Source organism: Cervus canadensis, chromosome 4 (assembly GCF_019320065.1).
Source record: "Cervus canadensis isolate Bull #8, Minnesota chromosome 4, ASM1932006v1, whole genome shotgun sequence".
Taxonomy (NCBI): domain Eukaryota; kingdom Metazoa; phylum Chordata; class Mammalia; order Artiodactyla; family Cervidae; genus Cervus; species Cervus canadensis.
Genome location: NC_057389.1, coordinates 70,631 through 92,353, shown reverse-complemented (window position 1 = coordinate 92,353; position 21,723 = coordinate 70,631). Strand labels below are relative to the sequence as shown.

The following is a 21,723-nucleotide window of genomic DNA, read 5'->3' as shown; positions in this document are numbered from 1 at the left end:
TGAGACAGGGTTTGCAGTATGAGTAAGAAGAATTGAGGGATTCATCTCTTCATCTATTCATTTATAAAATGTACTGTAGTTTCTCTGTGAAAGAGGAGATGAAGCCTTCTGCCTGGAATTGAGGAGCGAAGTGGTGGAACAGTAATTTGAGGAGGAGTTGAAGGTTTGAAATTGCTGTTGTGAGGAAGTGGAGAGGCTTTGATTTAGGAAATATAAGAGTTTGGGGCAGTGCTGATGGCCAAGCATAGGGTAGAAATAATCAATTTGTAGCAGTATCTGTATGCATAATTTTGTGATTTTCATCCTGCAATGGTGAGGAACTGGGATGTGAATTTGAATAGCTGAATAGATCCAAGGTTGGAGAGCTGCATGGCAGATGCTACAGAAACAGAAACATAAGAGGACAAAAGTGTTGAGGTTATTGGCAACAAAGCTATCAATGCTAAACTGTTTAGGGAAGAATTTTAAGCCAGGAAGCAAAGAGATTAGGATAATAAAGAGAAATATGGGGAGTCTAGAGACATTAATGAAGTCAAGTAATGGTTGTAGGGAGAGATGGGAGTGAGAAAGCTCAAAAAATAAAGAGTACGGCATACCTGAATTGAAGATTTTAGAGAACGAACAGTTCCTGATGACTACAAGTTTCAGAATATAGTCATTGATATGGGCAGCTTAAATGTAAAGGAGTCAAAAGTCATTAGCAATAAAGTCACAGACATGCAAGAAGAGAAGGGCAGCTATATCCAAAAGACAGTAAAATCCCTCAAAATGATGGGCTAGATTTGACGTAGGAAAGTAAGGCCAACCCAAAATGCAGGGGGTATAACCAAGAAAAGTTTGTAGATGATAGCATTAAATAGAGACAGGAGAGAAATGTGAAAAGGAATGACAAGAGCCTCAAATGAAGAATGATTTTTTAACATGAGATTGAGGAACAGAGCACAGGTCTGGAAGTGATGGTGGTGACTATCTGATTTCCAGCATCTGAATTTAGAAAATGAACAGTCTCTTGAACTTCTGGAAACTGTTTTTCAGTTAGCTTTTTTTTTTTTTTTTTGGAAGAATCAGTCTGGATTACGTTAAATTAACGAGGTGATAAGAGAATTCTGTAAACTGAAGATGTATGAGAGTTAAACGGGGAGGTAGATCCAAAGGGCAGAGTGGAAATGGTTGGGTGGGAACAGCTGGAGGAACAGCTGAAGGCAGAGGAAGTAAAGAACAGAATAATGAGGATAAAAGTACAGTAGACATTAAATCATTAGAGAGATCTACAATCTGGGTATTTATGCAAAGGATAACAGGAATACGAGGCATGGTGAAATTAGTTGGTGTCAAAGATTCATATGGAACTCTAACTGCAGTTCATTTAATTGTTTAACAAATAGTTACTTGAATACCTAGGAACAGTTTCAAATTTTGAAGATAGATGAGGAAACAAAACAAAGTCCCTGCTTTTCCAGAGATTACACTCTAGTGGAAGAGACAATTAAGTAATTTCACATACTGATAACTATTTTGAAGAAAACAAAGCATGACACACTCAACAAATAATAATTTATGAGAGAAAAGAAAGCAGGATAAGAATATAAACCATGATACATGGATGAACATGCTACTTTAGATAGAATGCTCAAAGAAAATCTCTTTGAGCAGGTTCTCCGTGTGTTTTATTGTAGACATTTCTAAACATACTGAAAAGTTTAAAGAATTTTACAGTAAATACTTCTAACCTAGCTAGATTCTATCAATAACATTCTATTGAACTTGCATGAATAAAGATATGAATGATGTGAAGGAGTAAACAATGTGGGGAAAGAATGTCCAGGGACAGGAATAGAAAGTGTAAAGTCCCTGCAGTAGGAATGAACTTAGTATGTTCAAAGAACAGCCAAAAGGTAAGGGTGGTTGGACCAAACTGAATTGGGGGAGGGATGTGGTAAGAGGTGGGAGATGAGGTCAGAGAAGTGGGTAAATCATGCAGGTCTTGTCTCTTCAATAATGACTCTGGATTTTACCTTGGATGATGGGAAGCATAAGAGTATTTTGAGTTGGAGAACTAGATGATCTCATTCTTGTTATTGGCAGAATAGGCTGCAGACAGGCAAGAGTGGAAACAGAACAGTTAAAAAGCTACTGCAGTAGTTCCAAGACACTGGTATCTGTGGAAGTTATGTCTATATATTCTGAGTAGGCTCAGAATATATTCTGAAAGTGGAGCTGACAGAACTTACTGTTGGATTGAATATGGCATAAGAAGAAAAGCTGGGATGCAAAGCTGACTCCTAGGAATCCTCAAAGCGAGGGCAGGCTAAGCTAGCTGGAGATGTCAGAGGCTTGGTGATGAGAGCAGACTGGGGTTCTAAAAAGGTTAGCAGGAATTCTTTATGATACCTCCAAAGAAATTACAGTCCTCACATCTGAAAAAATAACAACCCTACATGAATGAGGATCAATCTGTGACAGTGAGAAGATTTGGCCTATGTGGAAAATCTTCAGGATTCTTCAAAGTCTCTTTGTTAGAAAGAAAAAGTCTCTGGGATGATGGAAAAGACTCAAGCTTTTCTGAGAAGAGAGAGCGAGGTTGGATTGTTCTTGCTTCCAAGGATAAATAAATCCATTAACAACAAATGTGTTACAAATACAAATGCATATTTGTATCTTTGTCTATGATTTGAACAGTTTTTGGGTTTCCTTTATCAAATTTTGTGCCAAGGCTCAATTATCTCACACTTAGAATTTGTGTCACCTTCTTGCTAATATGCTTCCAACCTCTCTTCATTTAGAAATTCCTTTTTTATACTGCTGTCCATTGATCTGTCTAAACCACTTGTCAAATTACCTGTGATGAAGGACCAATTTTAAAAACTGATGTTTGTAGAATATAAATGTTATTTGAAAAAATGGAGTTAAAAAAATTACAAAGTGCAAGCTCAGTTTTTTAACTAAATTGATTGATATAAAATTACTCTGTCAGATTTCTATGACAGTTTCTAAGAGCTTACTCTTAATTTCTCTACCATCCTGTCCCAGACTGGCAATTATACAGTCTGTGAATCACAGTTGGATCATCAGTGGCATTAACCATTCCAGACCTCAAAAGTTCCAGTGTCTATTAAACCAAATGCAAACTTCTACCACTGTCCTCTAAATTCTGTATCAGTTAGTTCAGTCTCACCTGCTCCTAACAGGCAAGCCCTTATCTTCTCTATCATGCAAGCTACTGTTTTTAACTCATTCTGTTTTTGCCATTGTTTACCCAAAGCATCCTGATACATTTCATACATGTTGCATAACTAAATACTTATTAAATACTAAATACTTATTAAATAAAACTAAAATACTTATTGCCTTAGAAATCTTTTTTTGGGCACACTTACCGAATCTTTATCCTTTCAGCATTTGTTATTTTCTTATATGTATTAGTACAGATTTATATTATCTGTAATTTTTATTAGAGTATAAATTGCTTCAGAGTAAAGTCTGATTTTTTACCACAAATATAAAAAATGTCTAGAATGTAGCTACATGGATATCAAAACAATATATATATATAATATATATATTATATATATATATAGTATTTAGGTTATTATCTGCCCATCTAGGCATATATGGCATAGGGAAATAAAGCACATAAATACTGTCTATGGGAACCTGCATTCATCCCTTTTTCCCCACGCCCTGCTTTCTCTTATTTTCTTACTAGGCCTATCTCCATTAACTCTGGACCCTAAAACTGCTCACCCAAATCTAGTGCTCTCCAAAAACCGAACCAGTGTGTGGCATGGTGACATTAAGCAGGTAATGCCTGATGATCCAGAGAGGTTTGACTCAAGTGTGGCTGTGCTGGGCTCAAAAGGCTTCACATCTGGAAAGTGGTACTGGGAAGTAGAAGTAGCAAAGAAGACAAAATGGACAGTTGGAGTTGTCAGAGAATCCATCCTTCGGAAGGGCAGCTGTCCTCTAACTCCTGAGCAAGGATTCTGGCTTTTAAGACTAAGGAACCAAACTGATCTAAAGGCTCTGGATTTTCCTTCTTGCAGTCTGAAACTGAGTAACAACCTCAACAAGGTGGGCATATATCTAGATTATGAGGGAGGACAAGTGTCCTTCTACAATGCTAAAACTATGACCCACATTTACACCTTCAGTAGCACGTTCATGGAGAAACTTTACCCCTACTTCTGCCCTTGCCTTAATGATGGTGGAGAGAATAAAGAACCACTGCATATCTTACATCCACAGTAATCTGTCATACTATTGTGTAAATTCATAGAGTTATTAAAGAGGTATTGAAATAGTTTACCAGTCTCACTGGTTTCTCTTCCCAATGTATGGGGCACTCTGGAAAATGAAAAGAGGATTCACAAATTGAATTCCATTCTCAGTATTCTAAATGGATTTCATTGGAGCTTTTTGAGATGTTATTCTAATTCTCTGGGGTCTACTATGACACAGGAGCCACTTTCATGAGCATGCTCATCATCCTTTTTTACCAGAGCAAAATGCAACTTGAGTTTGTGATGTTCGGGAACCCTTTTCAAACATGATCACAAATTCTATCATGAGGTCCTTATTCTCCAACATAATGACTCTTAACAGATTATTTTCAGATGTGCACTCTTCTTCCTATTTAATTATGCTCTTATGTAAACTTTACAAAACATTTATTTCCTGGAAACTGTTACTTTAATTAAAGGAAAACTGTTCCTGAGACTTAAAAAATAAGATGGACTGGGCCAGTTTATAATCTGGTCTTGAATTCTCTCCAGATACTTTTTTAGTCCAGCAAATCTCTGACTCTTTCTCAGTTTCTTTTTCTTGGTTTACCTATCTGTGGAACACTTGTTTTTCTGTATTCAAATATATTTAAGTATATCCATTTACTTTAGACTATGTCCTTGTAAACATTCCTGCCTATAATTTTTTTTCCTGCCTATAATTTAAACAGCAGTGTATTTCATCTTGTACACTCCAATATATTAATTCTCTAGCTTGTTCCTTCTTTCTAAGCATTACTAACCTCAGCAGTACCCTTGAGGCACCATCCCTGTCTCCTTTCCACAGAAGTCCCATCTAACTGGGCTTCATTCTCTGACAGTTTTTTGGGGAGGGATGGAGGGCAAGGGAGCAGTGCCTAGGATCTGCAGCACGGCCTTCTAAAATTACAATCAGCACAGCTCTCTTGGCAAGGTAAAAGCCCCCATCCTATCTGTCACAGGGAAGGGGACCCACACCACAGGGCAAACAGCCATGACATGTTATGGCTACATTTAAGAAATGTTTTTTTGTTTTTTGTTTTTTAAATGAATTCATTTAAACTGGAATGTAATAAAGACCTATTCTGTACCTGGAACCTTGCTAGATGTTTTGAAGGATATAAAAGTATAAAAAAGAAAAAAAAAAAAGGTTCACCTAGGAGGACTTAAAAGAAATTCAGGTGCCTGGACCCCATTTAAGACCAATTAAATAAGAATCTCTAGCAGTTGGGGCCCAGGCATTTGTAGTTTCTAAAAGCTTACTAATGTGTCCAGGGCAGAGAACCACTGAACTAAAGGAACATGATTTCTCTCTTTTTAAAATCTTTTAAAAAAACTTTAAACATAGAGAAAAATTGCATATTTGTATGATAAACTCCCATATACTCTCCACCTACATTACCAATCATTAACATTTTGCCATATTTTCTTAAGTCTCTCTTCCTGACATCCACCCCATATAATTTTGTGTGTGTCTATAATTATTACTAATGTCATTTTTGCTCAGCTACTTTAGAATAAGTTGCAGGCATTAAGATTCTTATTCCTAAATACATCTGCAAGTATCTTCTAAGAACCAAGATATTCTCTTACATAATCACAGTACTAAATTATCAAATTCAGAAAACTTAACATTAACACAATACTACTTACTAGCTAATATACAGTCCATATAAATAAGTAAATATTTCTAATGGTGGGATTTTAGGCACTATGGTTAAAAAAAAAACAAAAACCCTCAAGTAATATGACAAAGGATTTGGGGGAAAAATGAGGGTCTAGTTAAGTCATATACAGGCAAAGTTCTAGATAATTGACATGTAAAGTCTGTCCTTTGGGACAGACAAGTGCTACAGAGTTCAGAGAAAGGGGAGGTCAATATTCACCAGCAGAGGAGGAGAAAGTTCAAAGGAAAAAAAAGACGTGATTAAGTTGGACAAAAGGAAAGATAAGTAGGAATGAATGTAAATTCTAATCTAGACTTGGACAATGTATTTTTAAAAATGAATGTTTTGTGGTAATGGTTGCATAGCCACACAAATGTACTATAAATAGTGTTAGTTGCTCAATCCTGTCTGACTCTTTACAACCCCATGGACTGTACCCTGCCAGGCTCCTCTGAATTCTCCAGGCAAGAATACTGAAGTGGGTAGCCGTTTCCTTCTCCAGGGAATCTTCCTGACATCCGGGAGCAAACCTACATTTCCTGCATTGCAGGCAGATTCTTTACCTGCTGAGCCATCAGAGAAGCCCATACTATAAATAAGTGAGCTGTATACATAATGGGCAATTTTTATGAGAAGTATATTATACCACAGTAAAGTGTTTTTAAAAGAGGGAAAGAAAACAGTGAATGTTTCATTCAGATCACCAGGGGAATTACAACAGGCCACAGATGTATACATATTTTCCACTATCTGTAGGAATCAACCTTTAATACTTTTTCAGATATGCTACTTCAGCTTTACAGTATTTGTCTTAACACAGATGACACAAAATTTCCCACAGTTTTCCCAGATAATTGGTTATTCTATATTGAGTAATTTGAATCCAGTTACTGAGAACTCAGGTTACAATTAAAAGTAGGAATTTTTTAAGGAGTATGAATTATAAAACACCAATATAGGATTGCCCTGCTAGAAACAGACTCTGAATGCATGCGTGCCAAATCATTTCAGTTGTGTCCAACTCTTTTGTGACCCCCATGGACTATAACCTGCCAGGCTGCTCTGTCCAAGGGATTACCCAGGCAAGAATACTGGAGTGGTTGCCATTTCCTCCTCCATGGGCTCTTCCTGACCCAAGGATCAAACCAGCATATCTTATGTCTCCTGCACTGGCAGGTGGGTTTTACCACTGGTGCCACCTGGGAAGTCCAGACTCAGAATAGCCTTCACTAGGAAGCATGACTGGGGCTAGCTTATATACTGTTTTCTCTCATGCCACAGGAGATGAGGCTGATAATATCCAAAAAATGAAGTAGAGGATAAAGAGGCTCCAGTCAGTGTGTTGGGATTCACTGAGGTGAGAACCTCAAAAGGAAAATGCCTTGTAAAATACATTCTGAAGAGTATATCTAATGCAATGTACAGTTTGGAGAATAATACAAAAAATTCCACTCATTAATTCACTATCTAGCTTTGGAAATACAACAGTATTGAAAACCTTTGAAGGCCCCTATGTTTCTCTCCCAGCCCTGAGTTAATCACTATTCTATGTTTAGTGTCTGTTTTTTTCTGTTTGTAAATAATTCATAAATACATTTTTCCAACAAATGTATTGTTTAGTTTTCCCATTCTACATGTATGTTTAGTTTTCCCATGTATGTATTCCTAGAAAGTATAGTTTCATTATGCCTGTTCTTTGAACTTTAAATAAATGGAATCATGCTGCATGTCTTCCTTAGCTTTTTTAAATTCAAACTTTTGTTGTATTCCAGTGTATGAAAATTAAACAATTTAAATATCCAAACTACTGTTAATAAGTAAGTAGTTGTTTTTAGTTGATTTATTTTTAAAATTATCTCTGTTGCTACCCTTATTAGCAACAATGCTGCCATACACATTATTGGATATGTGTACCAGTAAATGGGAGCAAGAATTTGTCTAGGTTTATACCTAATAACCCGGGAGACCTGGGTTCGATTCCTGGGTCGGGATGATTCCCTGGAGAAGGAAATGGCAACCCACTCCAGTACCCTTGCCTGGAAAATCCCATGAACGGAGGAGCCTGGTAGGCTACAGTCCATGGGGTCGCAAAGAGTTGGACACGACTGAGCGACTTCACTTCACTTCATACCTAATAAGCAGCGGCACATAGGGCATGCACATCTTCAAGTAAGTAACGCTCAATAGTTAGTCAAATCGACTGTGCCAATTTACACTGCCACTATCAGTAGGAGTCCCCGTTAATCTAGGGCTTCCCTTGTGGCTCAGCTGGTAAAGAATCCGCCTGTAATGCGGGAGACCTGGGTTCCATCACTTGGTTGGGAAGATCCCCTGGAGAAGGGAAAGGCTACCCACTCCAGTATTCTGGCCTGGGGAACTCTGGGTCGAAAAGAGCTGGACATGACTGAGCGACTTTCACTTTCACTTGTCATTTTTATTAGCAGGAGGGTACATATGTAAGGTGGATACATAATGGTATCTCATGGTTTTAGCTTGCATTTCCCTAATTACCACTGTGGTTGAGCATCTTTTGAAAAGTTTATTATCCATTTAAGTTTCCTCTTCTGTGAAATGCCTATATAAATGTTTGCCCAATTTTTGCATAAGATTGTCTCTCATTGATTCATAAGATTACTTATATGTTCTGGATACCAATCCTGTTGGTTGTCTGCACTGCAAATACTTTCTCTGACAGCTTAATACTTTTGTGTCATTTAAAAAAAATTCTTCTCACAGGTCAGAGACAGTCTCCTGTGTTTTATTCTACATATTTTAAAGTTTTGCCTTTTATATTTAAGTGCTTAATTAGTCAACCAGCTAGAAAGTAACAAGTATACATGTTGAGCGTATGAGCAGGCTGAGGGGCTGAGGAGGACGGGTCAGGGCATGTGAGGAAGAGCTTAACACCTGGAGGACGTGTTGGAGAGGCCGGGATATGATGAGCAATGGGGATGTGCCTCCAGACAAGGCCGTGAGGGAGGCAAGAAGCCTCACGTGGAGTTTTCACTTTATCCGAGGTTCAGCTTCTGAAAGGTGGTATGTATGGGAGCCTGGGACAGTCTGGCACAGGTGAGGAGCAGGGAGATGCCCAGGTTTCCAACCTGAAGAACTGTGTGAATGGCACCATCTGTTGACAGGGATACAGGGAGGGCCGACTGCAGGTGTCGTCTCATTTGCTCTACCTGTGGGCGATCCAAGAGGACGTCAGTAGGCAGTGGGGCTGACAGTTTGGCGGTTGAGAAAGAGGCACAGCTGGAGGATAAATCCAACAGGTGTGAGCCCATTCATGGCATTTAAAACCATGGAAGAGCATGCGATCATCTCAGGAGTAAATGCAGAATCAAACTGAGGCAGTCCAGAAAAAAGGCTAGGGCAAGGTTGTTGAGCCGGCCAAGAGGACTGGACAGCAGAGCGAGAGGTGGAGGGGACCCAAACAGGTGGATAGTCCCAGGACCAGGGGTCAGCAGAGCCAACGGTACTGAAAAGTATCAGAGAGTCCAGCGTGCAAACAGCTGTAAGCTGACGGCCTGCATGTCCTAAAGGCCTCGAGGTGGCAGGGGTCTCGTGCAGGCCTGTGCTGAATGAGGGGCCCGGTGTGCCTGGGCTGGACAGCTGAGGTGTGTCTCAGTGCTGACGATAGGCTCTCAGATAGTCCTACTCTTGACTGGCCTATGACTCGAGCTGACATTGCTATCTATTCAAGATCGTCTCAAATAATAGATTCTTTTTCTTAAGTTTAATTTCTTATGTTTCTCTCAATTCATACATGCAGTTCAGATGTCCCGAAGCCTCTGGCACTTTTTATTGTTTAGATATCAGGCAGTGACATTCATACCACACAAGAAACATAAATTCCAAATCCTGACTGGTCCTTGCCCCATTAATTTTCATTCTCATTATTCAGGGTTTTTCAAATGTACACAGCTTCCAAAAATGGTTTTTAAAATTAAAATCAAAGTATAGAAAACAAAGAAATAAAGTATAGGTTTAAACTGTTAAACATCTAAATCTCACCAGGTTTCCTTTCAAATGCAGAGCTAATTAAGACCAGAGCAGTGTTTACTTCCTCCATGGAAGAGGCTCCATGACCTCCAGCTTCAGACATGCCATGATCACCAGAGAGAACCAGCAGACTGGGCAACAGAGTATCTCTCTCCTGTGAGGCAAAGGGAAACATTTCAATTGTACCCAGACTAGGGAGAACACATGATCTTGTTAAGAAACCTACTTCAGATTTCAGCTTTGCTTTGTAAATAGTAGCTCTTTCTAAATGAGTTTTTTTTCTAACCTATGAACTTACAGTCAGATTAAAAGGTCAAGATCAAGTAATGTCATAAATAGGGACTTCACTGGCAGTCCAGGGGCTTCCCTGGTGGCTCAGCTGGTAAAGAATTTGCCTGCAATGCAGGAAACCTGGGTTCGATCCCTGGGTTGGGAAGATCCCCTGGAGAAGGGAAAGGCTACCCACTCCAGTATTCTGGCCTGGAGAATTCTGTGGACTGAATAGTCCATGGGGTCGCAAAGAGTTGGACATGACTGAGTGACTTTCACTTTCTGGCAGTCCAGTGGTTAGGACTCTGCCCTTCCACTGCAGGGGGCTTGGGTATGATCCGTGGTCAGGTAACTAAGATGCCACGCAGGGCCAAAAAAACCCCAAAACTAACAACAGTAATGTCTTAAGTAAGACAAATGGGATTAAACGGAGGTCACAGAGCATAGGACAGTCTCCTTATCTGTCACACACAGCTGCCCTCTGCCCCTAGGGCTCTGGCCAGTGGCTCCTACTACCCCTGGGATGGACCTGATAGGCTCTGAATTGCCCGTGCTGCTTCTTCGCCTGGAACATACCTTCATACGTGGCTTACCGGCATTCCCACCCCCTTCAAGCCTCTGCTCACCACTCACATGTCCTCAAAGACTGCTCTGATCATGCAGCTTAAAATTTTGGCCTTTCTCTCACATGTACACTCTTCCTGCCCTATGTTCTGCTATAGCAGCGACTACTGTCTAGGATACCTTTGACTCACTGATTATGCTCCCTGTTTTCCCTCCTGGCTAGAGGCTAAGCTCCTCAACTGTCTGTATAGGAACAGTGACAGAGAAGGTGTTCAGGAGAAATTATCTGGATGAACAGGTGGAGATACTAAAAGCCACTCTTTGGCAGGGCCGCTGGGTATAGTGCCCAGCACACGGCATGTGCTACCGTAGGTGAAGGTTGCCTGAGTGCTGGTGGGCACGAAGCTCACGCAAGGTCACCCGAGTTCACTTTTTTTTTTTCCCCCCCGAGTTCACTTTAGAAGCTGCATTTCCTCCAGGAAATACTGGCACCTTGACATGCTCACCTCTGACAGCAGTGAGGTGTGGATCTTCATCAGGATGCTGTCCATCTCACTGAGCTTGTGCCCAATCAGGGGGCTGTTGGGCCCAGAAATGTGGCCGATGTGGTCCAGCCCGAGGTAGTGCAGGATTAACACATCCCAATCCTGCCTTTTTAGTACTTTATCCAAATGCCTTGTAACATTATTATCCACCTTTAAAGGGAAAAAAGCACATATCAATAGCTTCCCTAATTTCCCTGGTGTTCATTCTTCAATGAAAAGTGACATGGTTATTTTCAAATCTAGTGGGTTTTTTTTAGGTACTTGGATTTGTGGGAGTTTGCAAAGACCAAAAACAAAACAAACCTCCAAAATAAAAACTGTCTTAAAAAATGTTTGCATTAGATCAATCTTTCATTAATATTTGTATGTCTCTAAGTTATGAAGAGAACATATTATAATTTAAATGCACAAGGGTTGTTCTGACAAAATAATTCTGTAAGAAGATCACTACTGGAGCATAAACTAAAGCTGACCAGAAGACCAAGTTCAACAGGTACCAGGTTGTTACGAGGCAACTAAGGGCTAAGGGCAGTTGAGTAAGACAAAACAGTACCCAGAGTTCAAGGAACCAGCGGAGTGAAGCTGAGGGCATCTGTGTGTCCTATAAGAACACTATTGAGGGAGGAAAGAGACACACACTCAGTGGTTCCCAGTAAAACAGCCCCTGACAGACCCATTAGCCTGGAGAGCCCTAACTCCTCAGATGGCCCTTCTCCCTTCCACTGAAGAATCTACCATGAAGAGAAGTATTTCTGAGTGGTCATACACAGGAAGGGCAGTAATTGTTGTGTCTATACAGGTCTCCTTCAGTGAAGCAGACACTCCAAAAGGCCAAGCAAACGGACCCATCCAACGCCAGTTCAGACTTGCAGTGCCTCTGCTCCCTGGGCCAGCTTTCTCACTGTGGGTCCAATTATGCCCTCTTCCTCTTTGGAGGCTGCACGCCCACCACAGGGCCGATGCCTCTTGGGACCAGGCTCACCCAGCACACGTCTGCCCTCATGCTGCCAGCCTCGCAGAACAGCCGTGAGGCAGGATCCCTGGCAGACCACAGAGACCTCGGGCTCTGCCATGCACAGACGCTGTCAAAACTCAGGCTGAGGGGCTCTTCCTGGCGAGCCCTTCCTGACTGCTGGTCCCATCAACAGGTGTCTATCCGGGCTTAAGGGCCAGAGAACTAAGCTCACACCTGTGTCTGGGTTTATGTTTCTGGCTTGGAGCTGATCATGGGAAGGAACAAGTTTTTCAATCTCTCCATACTATTCTTAATGTACTAATAGAAGTCACATAAAACGCAATGTTGCCCCTTGCTAAGAACAGGGTACCAGGCTGTCTCATAGGATATATTTTTCTTAAAAACTGACCTCTGTATAATCTGATACAAGAAAAGAGGTTGTTCCATCGTATTCCACAAAATGCTTCGGGAATAATTTCACCCATGTTTCATCTCCATAAAAGATGATTCTTTTCCCAGCAGCTTTGGCTCGTGTGACCACGCTGTCTTCCAGCAATGTGGGAGAATCGAGGTTCCTGACGACATCGATGAAGCCAGGGAGGCTCCCTGTCAGCAACGCCTGCAGGAGGGAGCACTCAGGAGTCAGGCCATGGAATGTGCGCATGGTGGCCAAGTGTTGTGCGGTGATCAGGGGCGGAAATGACTTGATGACTAAAGGAGGCAAGCATAAAGCTAAAGCGACCCCAGTACTGAAGGCTGGGTCAGTATTAGGACAAAGCAGGGCACAGATTCTGGGCAAAACCAGCAAACTAAGTAGTGAAGAACTGACCACATTTCAGTTAATGAGAGAATAAAGGAGGCGGCTGTGGGGTAGCCAGATGATAGCTGTGGTCAAAAAGGCAGCAATGGATGTTAAGAACTGAAGCAAACGTCAAAGGGTGGCAAGAACTTTGTATATCCAAACCCACTGACTGGTCCTCACCTATGCTTCAGATCTGCCTCATGCAACAAGCAAACTCCTAACCCTAAAATCCAGCAATTCTATTGTCCACCCCTGAGAAAGAATAGCTTCCCACTCACCCAGGGAGGAAAGCAGCCTCTAAACAAGAATTCTCAGGAATTCTCAACAGTAAACTGGCCCAGGGATGCTGGTAGGATACGTTCCCCAACCGCCCCCTTCCACCCCGCCCTGCCACCACCATAATTATTGAAAAAGTGGGTGGGTGTAACATGTCCTCACAACTTTCTGATATAGAATTAAGTCAATCACTCCTCCACTCCACCCCTGTACTTGAGCAGAGTCTAAATGGGTCATGGGTCTCTGGGATCTGGAGTGAGCTTGCAACTCATAACACTGGCATCCAGGGTCCTGTGTGATAAAAATAAATAGGAATCTGGACAATGTGAATAGTGTAACAATTCTGCCAAGACCGCTCTATCAGCAAATTAACAAAAATGAATTAATCTTGGACTTGGAGAGTGAGGAACTTGGCAAACCCTCTCCCCCAACAGTAACGATAAATCTGGATAAAACTGTCAAAAACAACCACTACAGGACTTTACACAAACTGAAACGTTCTTATTCAAAATGAACTTTCAAATTCCAGTAAGAGCTGTGAGTACTTGTGGTGTTTTATCATGGGCTGAGGTCACAGAATTCCAGCTGAGCTGTTTAAAATCCTAAAAGACGATGTTTTTAAAGTGCTGCACTCAATATGCCTGCAAATTTGGAAAACTCAGCAGTGGCCATAGGACTAGAAAGGGTCAGTTTTCATTCCAATCCCAAATAAGGGCAATGCCAAACAATGTTCAAACTACTGTACAATTGTGTTCGTTTCACATGCTAGCAAGGTTATACTCAGAATCCTTCAAGCTAGCCTTCAGCAGTACATGAACTGAGAACTTCCAGATGTACAGGCTGGGTTTAGAAAAGGCAGCGGAACCAGAGATCAAATTGCCAACAATCACTGGATCATGGAGAAAAGCAAGGGAATTCCAAAAACAAACAAACCAACAAAAATAAACACAAAAAAACCCATCTACTTCTCCTTTACTGAGTACACAAAATACTTGGACTCTGTGGATCACAACAAACTGTGGAAAATTCCACAGATGAGAGATGCGAGTACGACCTTACTCGCCTCCTGAGAAACCGGGACTGGTTCAAAATTGGGAAAGGAGTACGCTAAGGCCATATATTGTCACCTGCTTATTTAACTTCCATGTGGAGTACATCATGTGAAATGCCCGACTGGATGAATCACAAGCTGGAATCAAGACTGCCAGGAGAAATATCAATAATCTCAGATATGCAGATGATATCACTCTAATGGCAGAAAGTGAAGAGGAACTAAAGAGCCTCTTGATGAGGGTGAAAGAGAGTGAAAAAGCTGGCTTGAAATTCAACATTAAAAAAACTAAGATCATGACATCCAGTCCCATCACTTTATGGCAAATAGAAGGGGAAAAACTGTACACGGTGGCAGATTTTATTTTCTTGGGCTCCAAAATCACTGCAGACAGTGATTTTGCCAACAAATGTCCATATAGTCAGAGATGTGGTTTTTCCATTAGTCCTGTATGGATATGAGAATTGGACCATAAAGAAGACTGAGCGCCAAAGAGTTGATGCTTTCGAACTGTGGTGCTGGAGAAGACTTCTGAGAGTCCCTTGGACAGAAAGGAGATCAGACCAGTCAATCCTAAAGGAAATCAACCCTGAATATTTGCTGGAGGGACTGATGCTGAAGCGCCAATACTTTGGCCACCTGATGCAAAGAGCCAACTCATTAGAAAAGACTCTGATGCTGGGAAAGATTGAAGGCAAAAGGAGAAGGGGGCAGCAGAGGATGAGATGGTTAGATAGCATCACTGACTCAACAGACATGAATCTGAGCAAACCCTGGGAGATAGTCTAGGACAGATGAGCCTGGTGTGTTGCAGTCCACAGGGTTGAAAAGAGTCGGGCATGACTTAGTGACTTAAAAAACAAGTTCCCCTCTCGCACACTCAGCCATGAGTACCAGGAAGGGTACCCACCCAATTGGGCGCTCCATCGAAAAGTCCCATACCAGGGACAAACTGAAAGCGGGGAAGGCCAACATCATAGCTCTCTGAGGCTTCAATGCAGTTCGTAGAAAGACAGAACAGAAAACTTAGAAATGAAGTCTGGAGCATGGGATGATTGCGGCAGACCTCTGTGAGCTCCCACATATTCCTGGAATCTGGAAGGCTGCATGCATACAGGGGGTGAGCATACACTCAGGAGAGAACAGAGAGAACTGTTTGGATAACAGAGAGAGCTATCTGTTCCTTCCAGCTGTTTGAGACTTGCTCAGACAGACAGTAACAGTTAGGGAGATGCATAAACTACCTGAAGATGAGTGTGTGGCCCAAACCATACACAGGCGCTTTTGCAAAGGGCAGAGGCCATATCACAGGTGTGTTTAAGCACAACCTCTGACCAGTCACTGGGTCATCACTCAGCCATGCTCACCTGGCTGCCCCTCAGGAAGACTAGCTTTAAAAAACAAACAAGAGCAAAGACCTCAATGAGTGTACATCTCAGGATCTCATGAGAAACAGACTCTAGAACTAGCTTTGGCAAGCCAACAAAACAGCAGTGACAACCGCCACCACTCCTGGGATGGGGATCAGAACCCAGAGTTGAGATGGGAGTTACACAGATGTATATAGCTGTTAAATCTCATCAAATTATTATACTGCACTATATGAAAATTCTATCTCAATGAGGTTATGTTTTAAAACTTGATCTTTTCACCCCAAAAATCTGCTCTCTAAAGGCAACCAGTTACTTTTGATGAATATCTTTTCATCCTTTTGTTCTGTATGTGTATAATCACAAATATATAAAGTACACATTTTATCAAAATGGTTAACTACATAATTCCACAACTTGCTTTTTTCACTTAATAACATCACAAACCTCTTTCAGCAGAAAGCATACAGGTATTTCAGCTTTTTTTTTTTTAACACCTGCAGTACTCCAGAGTTTGGATGTACAGTATATTTATCCAAGACTGATTTAATGACCACTGCTTTTAAAAAGCTTCCAGTGTGGAAGTGCCGTTGGACCTCCGGTGTGAAGGTATAGTGTCGTCTAGGTGAGGCAAAGTGGGGCTTTCCAGAGTGAAACACAGCAAACTGTGAGAATCCACCATGGAAGGGGGTGGCACACATGGGGAATGTGTGCTCTGCTGGATAAAAGACACAGGACGGGGAAACGGGTTTAGACGAGGGTGAAGAGAGAACAAAGGCAGGACCACGCACCCTGAGGCCTGAGGGAGGAGGCAGAGTGTGAGCCGCTGGGGGCTGTCGGGAGCACAGCAGAGTGACCTGTCTGTTCGGACAGGTTCTGGGTGAAAAGAGGTGCTGGCAAGGGTTTTCCAGTCCAAGGTTTCACAGGCTGAGACCACAGGAGACTGGACAAGGGTGGGAGTAGTCCAGGCTGCGTCTAATTCAGTCACACGAACAGTGTAAAGAGATCTGTTCACCTCATTTCTTGTGAAGAGTGCTATAATTAACCTTTCAATGTTTACAGTATGCTAGACAGATTGTTTAGTTGCCTTTGTTCTGATTACTAGTAGAGTTAAGAATCTTTTCATGTGCTTATGGCCATTTCAATTTCTTCCTATGTGGATTTCTTTATATCCTTTGTCCAGTTGCCACCAGACTGTTGCCTCTGATCAGATCCTCCTTACATATTATGGGATTTACATCTTGTTTGCTGTGTTAACTGTAAATAAGTTTCCTCATTTATCGTCAGTGGAGTTTTGTTTACAATGTCTTCCACCACTTACGGTCGAATCTGTCCATTCCTTCCTCTGGGCTTTCATAAGACACTTCCCTCCTCCTCCCACTAGTTTGAGTTCACACTGACATTTTCAAGAAGGGCAGGGACTAGCTGGTATCCCCTTCAACCCAGGACACATGCAGGCAGCAACCAAGTTATAGCTGAGAGCCTAGGAACTTGTGAGCGCCTGTCTGTTAGCTTCTTGGAGGCTTTCCTGGGGCTGCTGTGGTCTTGGGAACAGTAGTTTCTTGTCTTCTGAGAATTAAGGAGGGCTCTGCAGAGACTACTGAAAGAGAATCTGACCTGGTCACATCATTCTGCAATATCACTGTAGAACCCATGTGACCAGCAGAGGCTCTGGAAGCAGACAAACACAGGCTTATGCTCGGCTTCTAACATCAGCTGTGAGATTTTTACCACTTCAAGCCCGCTTCCTCACCTGGGAAATGAAGAGAGTGGCACCGACATCATGGAGCCTCATTCTCGGGCTGTGGTCAGAGGGCAGAAAACAGTGCCTGCACCACCGGCATGCTGCAGCCAGTGGTAACTGCTCAATATTACAACTATAAATTCCCCCAAAAGGAAAGGCATTCATAAATTAGTTACAATGTTTTAGAAGGAAGTTACTGTATAATCTTGGCTTCCCTGATAGCTCAGTTGGTAAAGAATCTGCCTGCAATGCAGGAGATCCTGGTTTGATTCCTGGGTTGGGAAGATCCCCTGGAGAACAGAAAGGCTACGTACTCCAGTATTCTGGCCTAGAGAATTCCATGGAACAGTATGGTCCATGGGGTCACAAAGAGTCAGACACGACTGATCTATTTTTACTTTCACTTACTGTATAATCTTAACACAGAATACAAGTTGAACATGCTACTAGAGACATCAGTCTTGAAATTTTAAAACTGTGTTTCATGACAATTGTATCAGCACCTCCAGATGAACTAAGTCCCTTCCCTAAGTGGAAGCAGGACAGGGGACACACTTTTTAGTGTGTGCCTTACCTGATCCTATCAAATTCCAGAGCTGTAAAATCCTAACTCCAGGATGGAGTTCCTGTATACCAGTTCCTCACTGGTGAAGAATGAGGAGCAAGAACCTACAAGGACCCAACACAAAACACTGGTTTGGTGAAATGAAACAAACTGGAGACAGGAGGACCACAGTGGTCAGTGTGCAGGACTGAACAGAGCCTAGAGCAGGCATGCTCACATGCTTTTTCTTACAAACTGCCCAGATTCCTAATAACACTTTTCCTATCAAAATGACGGAGGAGTGAGTTCCTTCCACACTTCTGCTGATAGGACAGACAGAGAACCAGTGATCCTGATGGTCATGAGCCTGGATGCCTTTCTTCTAGCTTCCACAGGACTGTTCAGCAGAATGACTCAGCTCACTGAGAAGTTGTTCCCGAGCAACCTGACTACAGGGGGCCTCTGCCACTGCCCATCACTCTCTTCATGGTCTCCTCCTCAATTTCCTCCGTAGCACTAACCACTTACTGAAACTGTTCTGACTATTTATTTGTATACTTACATATTTTCTGTCCCCTCAATTAGAAAGTAAGCTTCATGAGTATAGGATAGTTGTTGTCTTGTTCTTCACTGAATCCCTCTTATCTAGAACAGCATGCGATACATAGCAGATGCTCAATAAATACTGCTGAATGAAGGACAAACCACATCCAAAAGTGGCAGAGAGAGTGGGACACTCAAGAAAAAGAGTCTTTTATTAAGATGCAGCATTAACCCCTTCAACCCCAGACTGTTTTACTCATCCAGGAGTCATTTCTTACTAATGCTGCCCCCAAGCTTTAAATCAAAAAGTGACTCCTTCTCAACAAATAATAAGGTGTCACATGATCATCCACAGATGTAAAGCTCAGCTAGAGACTTCTACACCATACTGGCCTGCAGTATATTCACAAACTTTTAAGTGCCTGTCCTTTTCTGATCCCACATCTTTACTCATCCTTCAGATCCAAGCATGAATGTAATTTCCTCAGACAGGCTTTTCTGAACCACCCCAATCTAAACTGAGCCCCTAGCTGGCACTGAACATCACACCCTGTTCTTTTTGATTATGCATTAATCACATTTTGTAATTGCACATTTACTTATATGTTCATTTCTTTAATGGCTAGGCCTCTCATTACAGACTGAAAGTTCCATGAAGGCAGACATAGTATTTTAAGAAGAAAAGTTTTTGAGCCAATAAAGCTTTACTCTTTTCTTTCTCCATAGTTCTTGAGTAAAGTCTCGCCCACTAGGCGGAACACCTGAAGGTGGTTTATACAGTAAAAACAAATATATCTGCTGAGAACAGAGCATGTTGATTTGGTCACTGTATATACTAAAATATTGGATGAGTCATTTAACTTATTTGAGTTTGCTTCCTCATCCATAAAATCAAGAGGTTGAACTAGATAACCCTAGAGGCTCCTCTCAGAATTCTAATTGACTCACTGATAATTAAAAACAGCAGGATAGCAAAGAAGATGGTATTTCCTGGATTAGACTGGCTGAGAAGATCTGGCTCTAAATCCCTTATGCTTCCCATGAAGCATGAGCTCTGGCTACCTGACAGAGGGCATAAATCATGAGTCTCAGTTCCAGTCTATCTGGAAGGCTTCTTCAGCATTCTACTGCCCCAGCCAGGAAGACAGCACCAAAGTAGTTTCCACTTAGCTAAAACTGGGACTCCAAGTAAAAGACAATAGAACATTCTTCTAAAGCTATGAAAGAGCCCAACCATGATCTATAATATATTAAGTCAAACTGTTTACCTTGATTCAAAGCATAGTAACTGTAGGTGGCTTTGCTTCAGCCACAAAACTGAGAGATGATCCCTTTTCCACAAGATAAGTTGTGTAGGGCATAAATTTCACACCCTTTGACCCAAACACAAAATCATCTCTCAAGGCGTCTATCAGCATAATAACAACTTTACTGAAGAGAGGTGGTGGAAGCTCAGTCCAGTTGGAACTGGCTCCTAAAGTGTTTGAAAAAGAAAAAGGAAATTGAATTTCAAACTCTTTTTTAGTATCCAGGAACTTTATAATCTGGTTTCTCCCTACTTCTCCAGCACATACTCTGTCACATCTACACATCCTGACCCAAAGGAAAGGGCCTGTTCTTGGGAAACAACGCTGGGGTCAGAGGGTGGGTAACAAGTAAGCCCAGGGGCCCCCGTATTAAGGACAGAACTATCCTTAGCATTGTGGGGTGTACTGACACTGGGGAGTTCCTTCTTGCGAGTCCTACAATGGGATAGCAGGGAGCTTGATATAAAACAGCGCTGCAGGAAACGGATGAGCGAGCATTTACAAACTGTCTTTCCATAGTTACCAGCTAGTATTGTGTGGATTTGGTCCAAAACGCGAGTTCTTTTACCTAATATTTATTGCTGGGTATATTATATATTATTGAGGGTTCTACGCAGGGAGGTCTTCACTGGAAAAAACGGGCCCCTGGACGAATGCCACAGAAGAAAACACGAGAGGTCGCAGGAATCTTACCTGCTGTGTCTTACTGAGCAAAAAGGATGCCTGGAACAGGGAGTGGCCCAAACATCTGCTCAGGGAAGGGGGCTGGGGCTCACTGGATGAGTACAGCTGGGGAGAATCTTACTTTCTACGGGTACAGAGAGCTTCCTTTGCGGTGATCAGGGGCGGAGATCTTAGTGGGGCTGGTAGTGGTGCTGGCCACGAAGTTGCTGGATACAGAAAAGGAGGCTGGAGCGGCAGGAAGGGGCTCCTAGGAGGTTGGGATCAGAATGGAAGAGACCCCCCGGGAGTGCCGGGAGCAGAACCGCTGCGGGGAGGGTGGCACAGTCGTACCAGCAGAGGGTTCGGGCGCCGGGGACTCTGCTTGCCGCTCCGCTCCGGAAAAGACGGGAGTCGGGAAGAAGCCCCGGAGGAAGAGCGCGACGCCGAGCACCTCGATCACGACGCAGCCGGCAGCGAAGGTCCCGGAGCCCAGCCGCATCGTGCCCACCCTCCGCGCCGAGATCCGGATTCCCGGACACCGGGTCACTTCTCGCCTAGGAGGAGAGGCTCTCGCCTCCACCGCCGCCGAGTAGGCGGGAGCCGAAGCACCCGACAGACTAGCTGCGTCCTTTCCGCGTCCGCCGTCGCGCCGGAAATACGCATCAAGAGTCAGCCGCTTCCGGAGAGGCGGCCCCAGGCTCCAACTGTACTTCCGGTGCACCTGCCTATAAGGCCCCGCCCCTCGACCTTTTTTTATACCTTTTTTTATACCCTTTGAGCCGCTCCAGGTTGATGCTGTGAAAGAGCTACACTCAGCGTGCCAGCAAATGGGGAGAGCTCAGCAGTGCCCACAGCGTTGGAAAAGGTCAGTTTTCATTCAAGAAGGGCTATGCCAAGGAATGTTCAAACTGTGGCACAGTTGCCCTCATTTCACATGCTAGCAAGGTAATGCTCAAAAATCCTTCAAGCTAGGCTTCAACAGTATGTGAACCGAGAATTTCCAGATGTACAAGCTGGATTTGGAGAAGGCAGAGGAACCATAGATAACATTGCTAACACCCGTTGGATCATAGAAAAAGCAAGGGAAAACATCTGCTTCACTGACTACGCTAAAGCCTTTGACTGTGTGGAGCAAACTGTGGAAAATTCTTAAAGAGATGG

General features: G+C 42.6%; 3 protein-coding genes across 4 annotated transcripts in view; 1 reads left to right on the top strand and 2 right to left on the bottom strand.

Moving 5' to 3' along the window:
- Positions 1–21,159, bottom strand: part of LOC122439451 (GPI ethanolamine phosphate transferase 2-like) — a 55,701-nt gene extending 34,542 nt beyond the window's left edge. For both annotated transcript variants that reach the window (XM_043464480.1, XM_043464481.1), the window contains exon 1: positions 20,914–21,159. In XM_043464480.1, coding sequence (XP_043320415.1) covers positions 20,914–21,061 — 148 coding nt within the window. In that variant the 5' untranslated portion in view covers positions 21,062–21,159. The remainder of the gene's footprint in view (positions 1–20,913) is intronic.
- LOC122441021 (E3 ubiquitin-protein ligase TRIM69-like) lies at positions 1,932–4,303 on the top strand. The gene is made up of 2 exons (XM_043467650.1): positions 1,932–1,936; positions 3,621–4,303. Exons 1-2 carry the CDS (start codon positions 1,932–1,934, stop codon positions 4,246–4,248), a joined length of 633 nt encoding a protein of 210 aa, XP_043323585.1. The 3' UTR covers positions 4,249–4,303.
- On the bottom strand, positions 9,922–17,563 carry LOC122439452 (GPI ethanolamine phosphate transferase 2-like). The gene is made up of 4 exons (XM_043464482.1): positions 17,515–17,563; positions 12,672–12,881; positions 11,269–11,457; positions 9,922–10,082 (listed from the first exon to the last, which is right to left on the bottom strand). The coding sequence occupies exons 1-4, from the start codon at positions 17,554–17,556 to the stop codon at positions 9,930–9,932; spliced, it is 594 nt and encodes a 197-aa protein (XP_043320417.1). The 5' UTR covers positions 17,557–17,563; the 3' UTR covers positions 9,922–9,929.
- Positions 21,160–21,723: the final 564 nt, after the last annotated feature.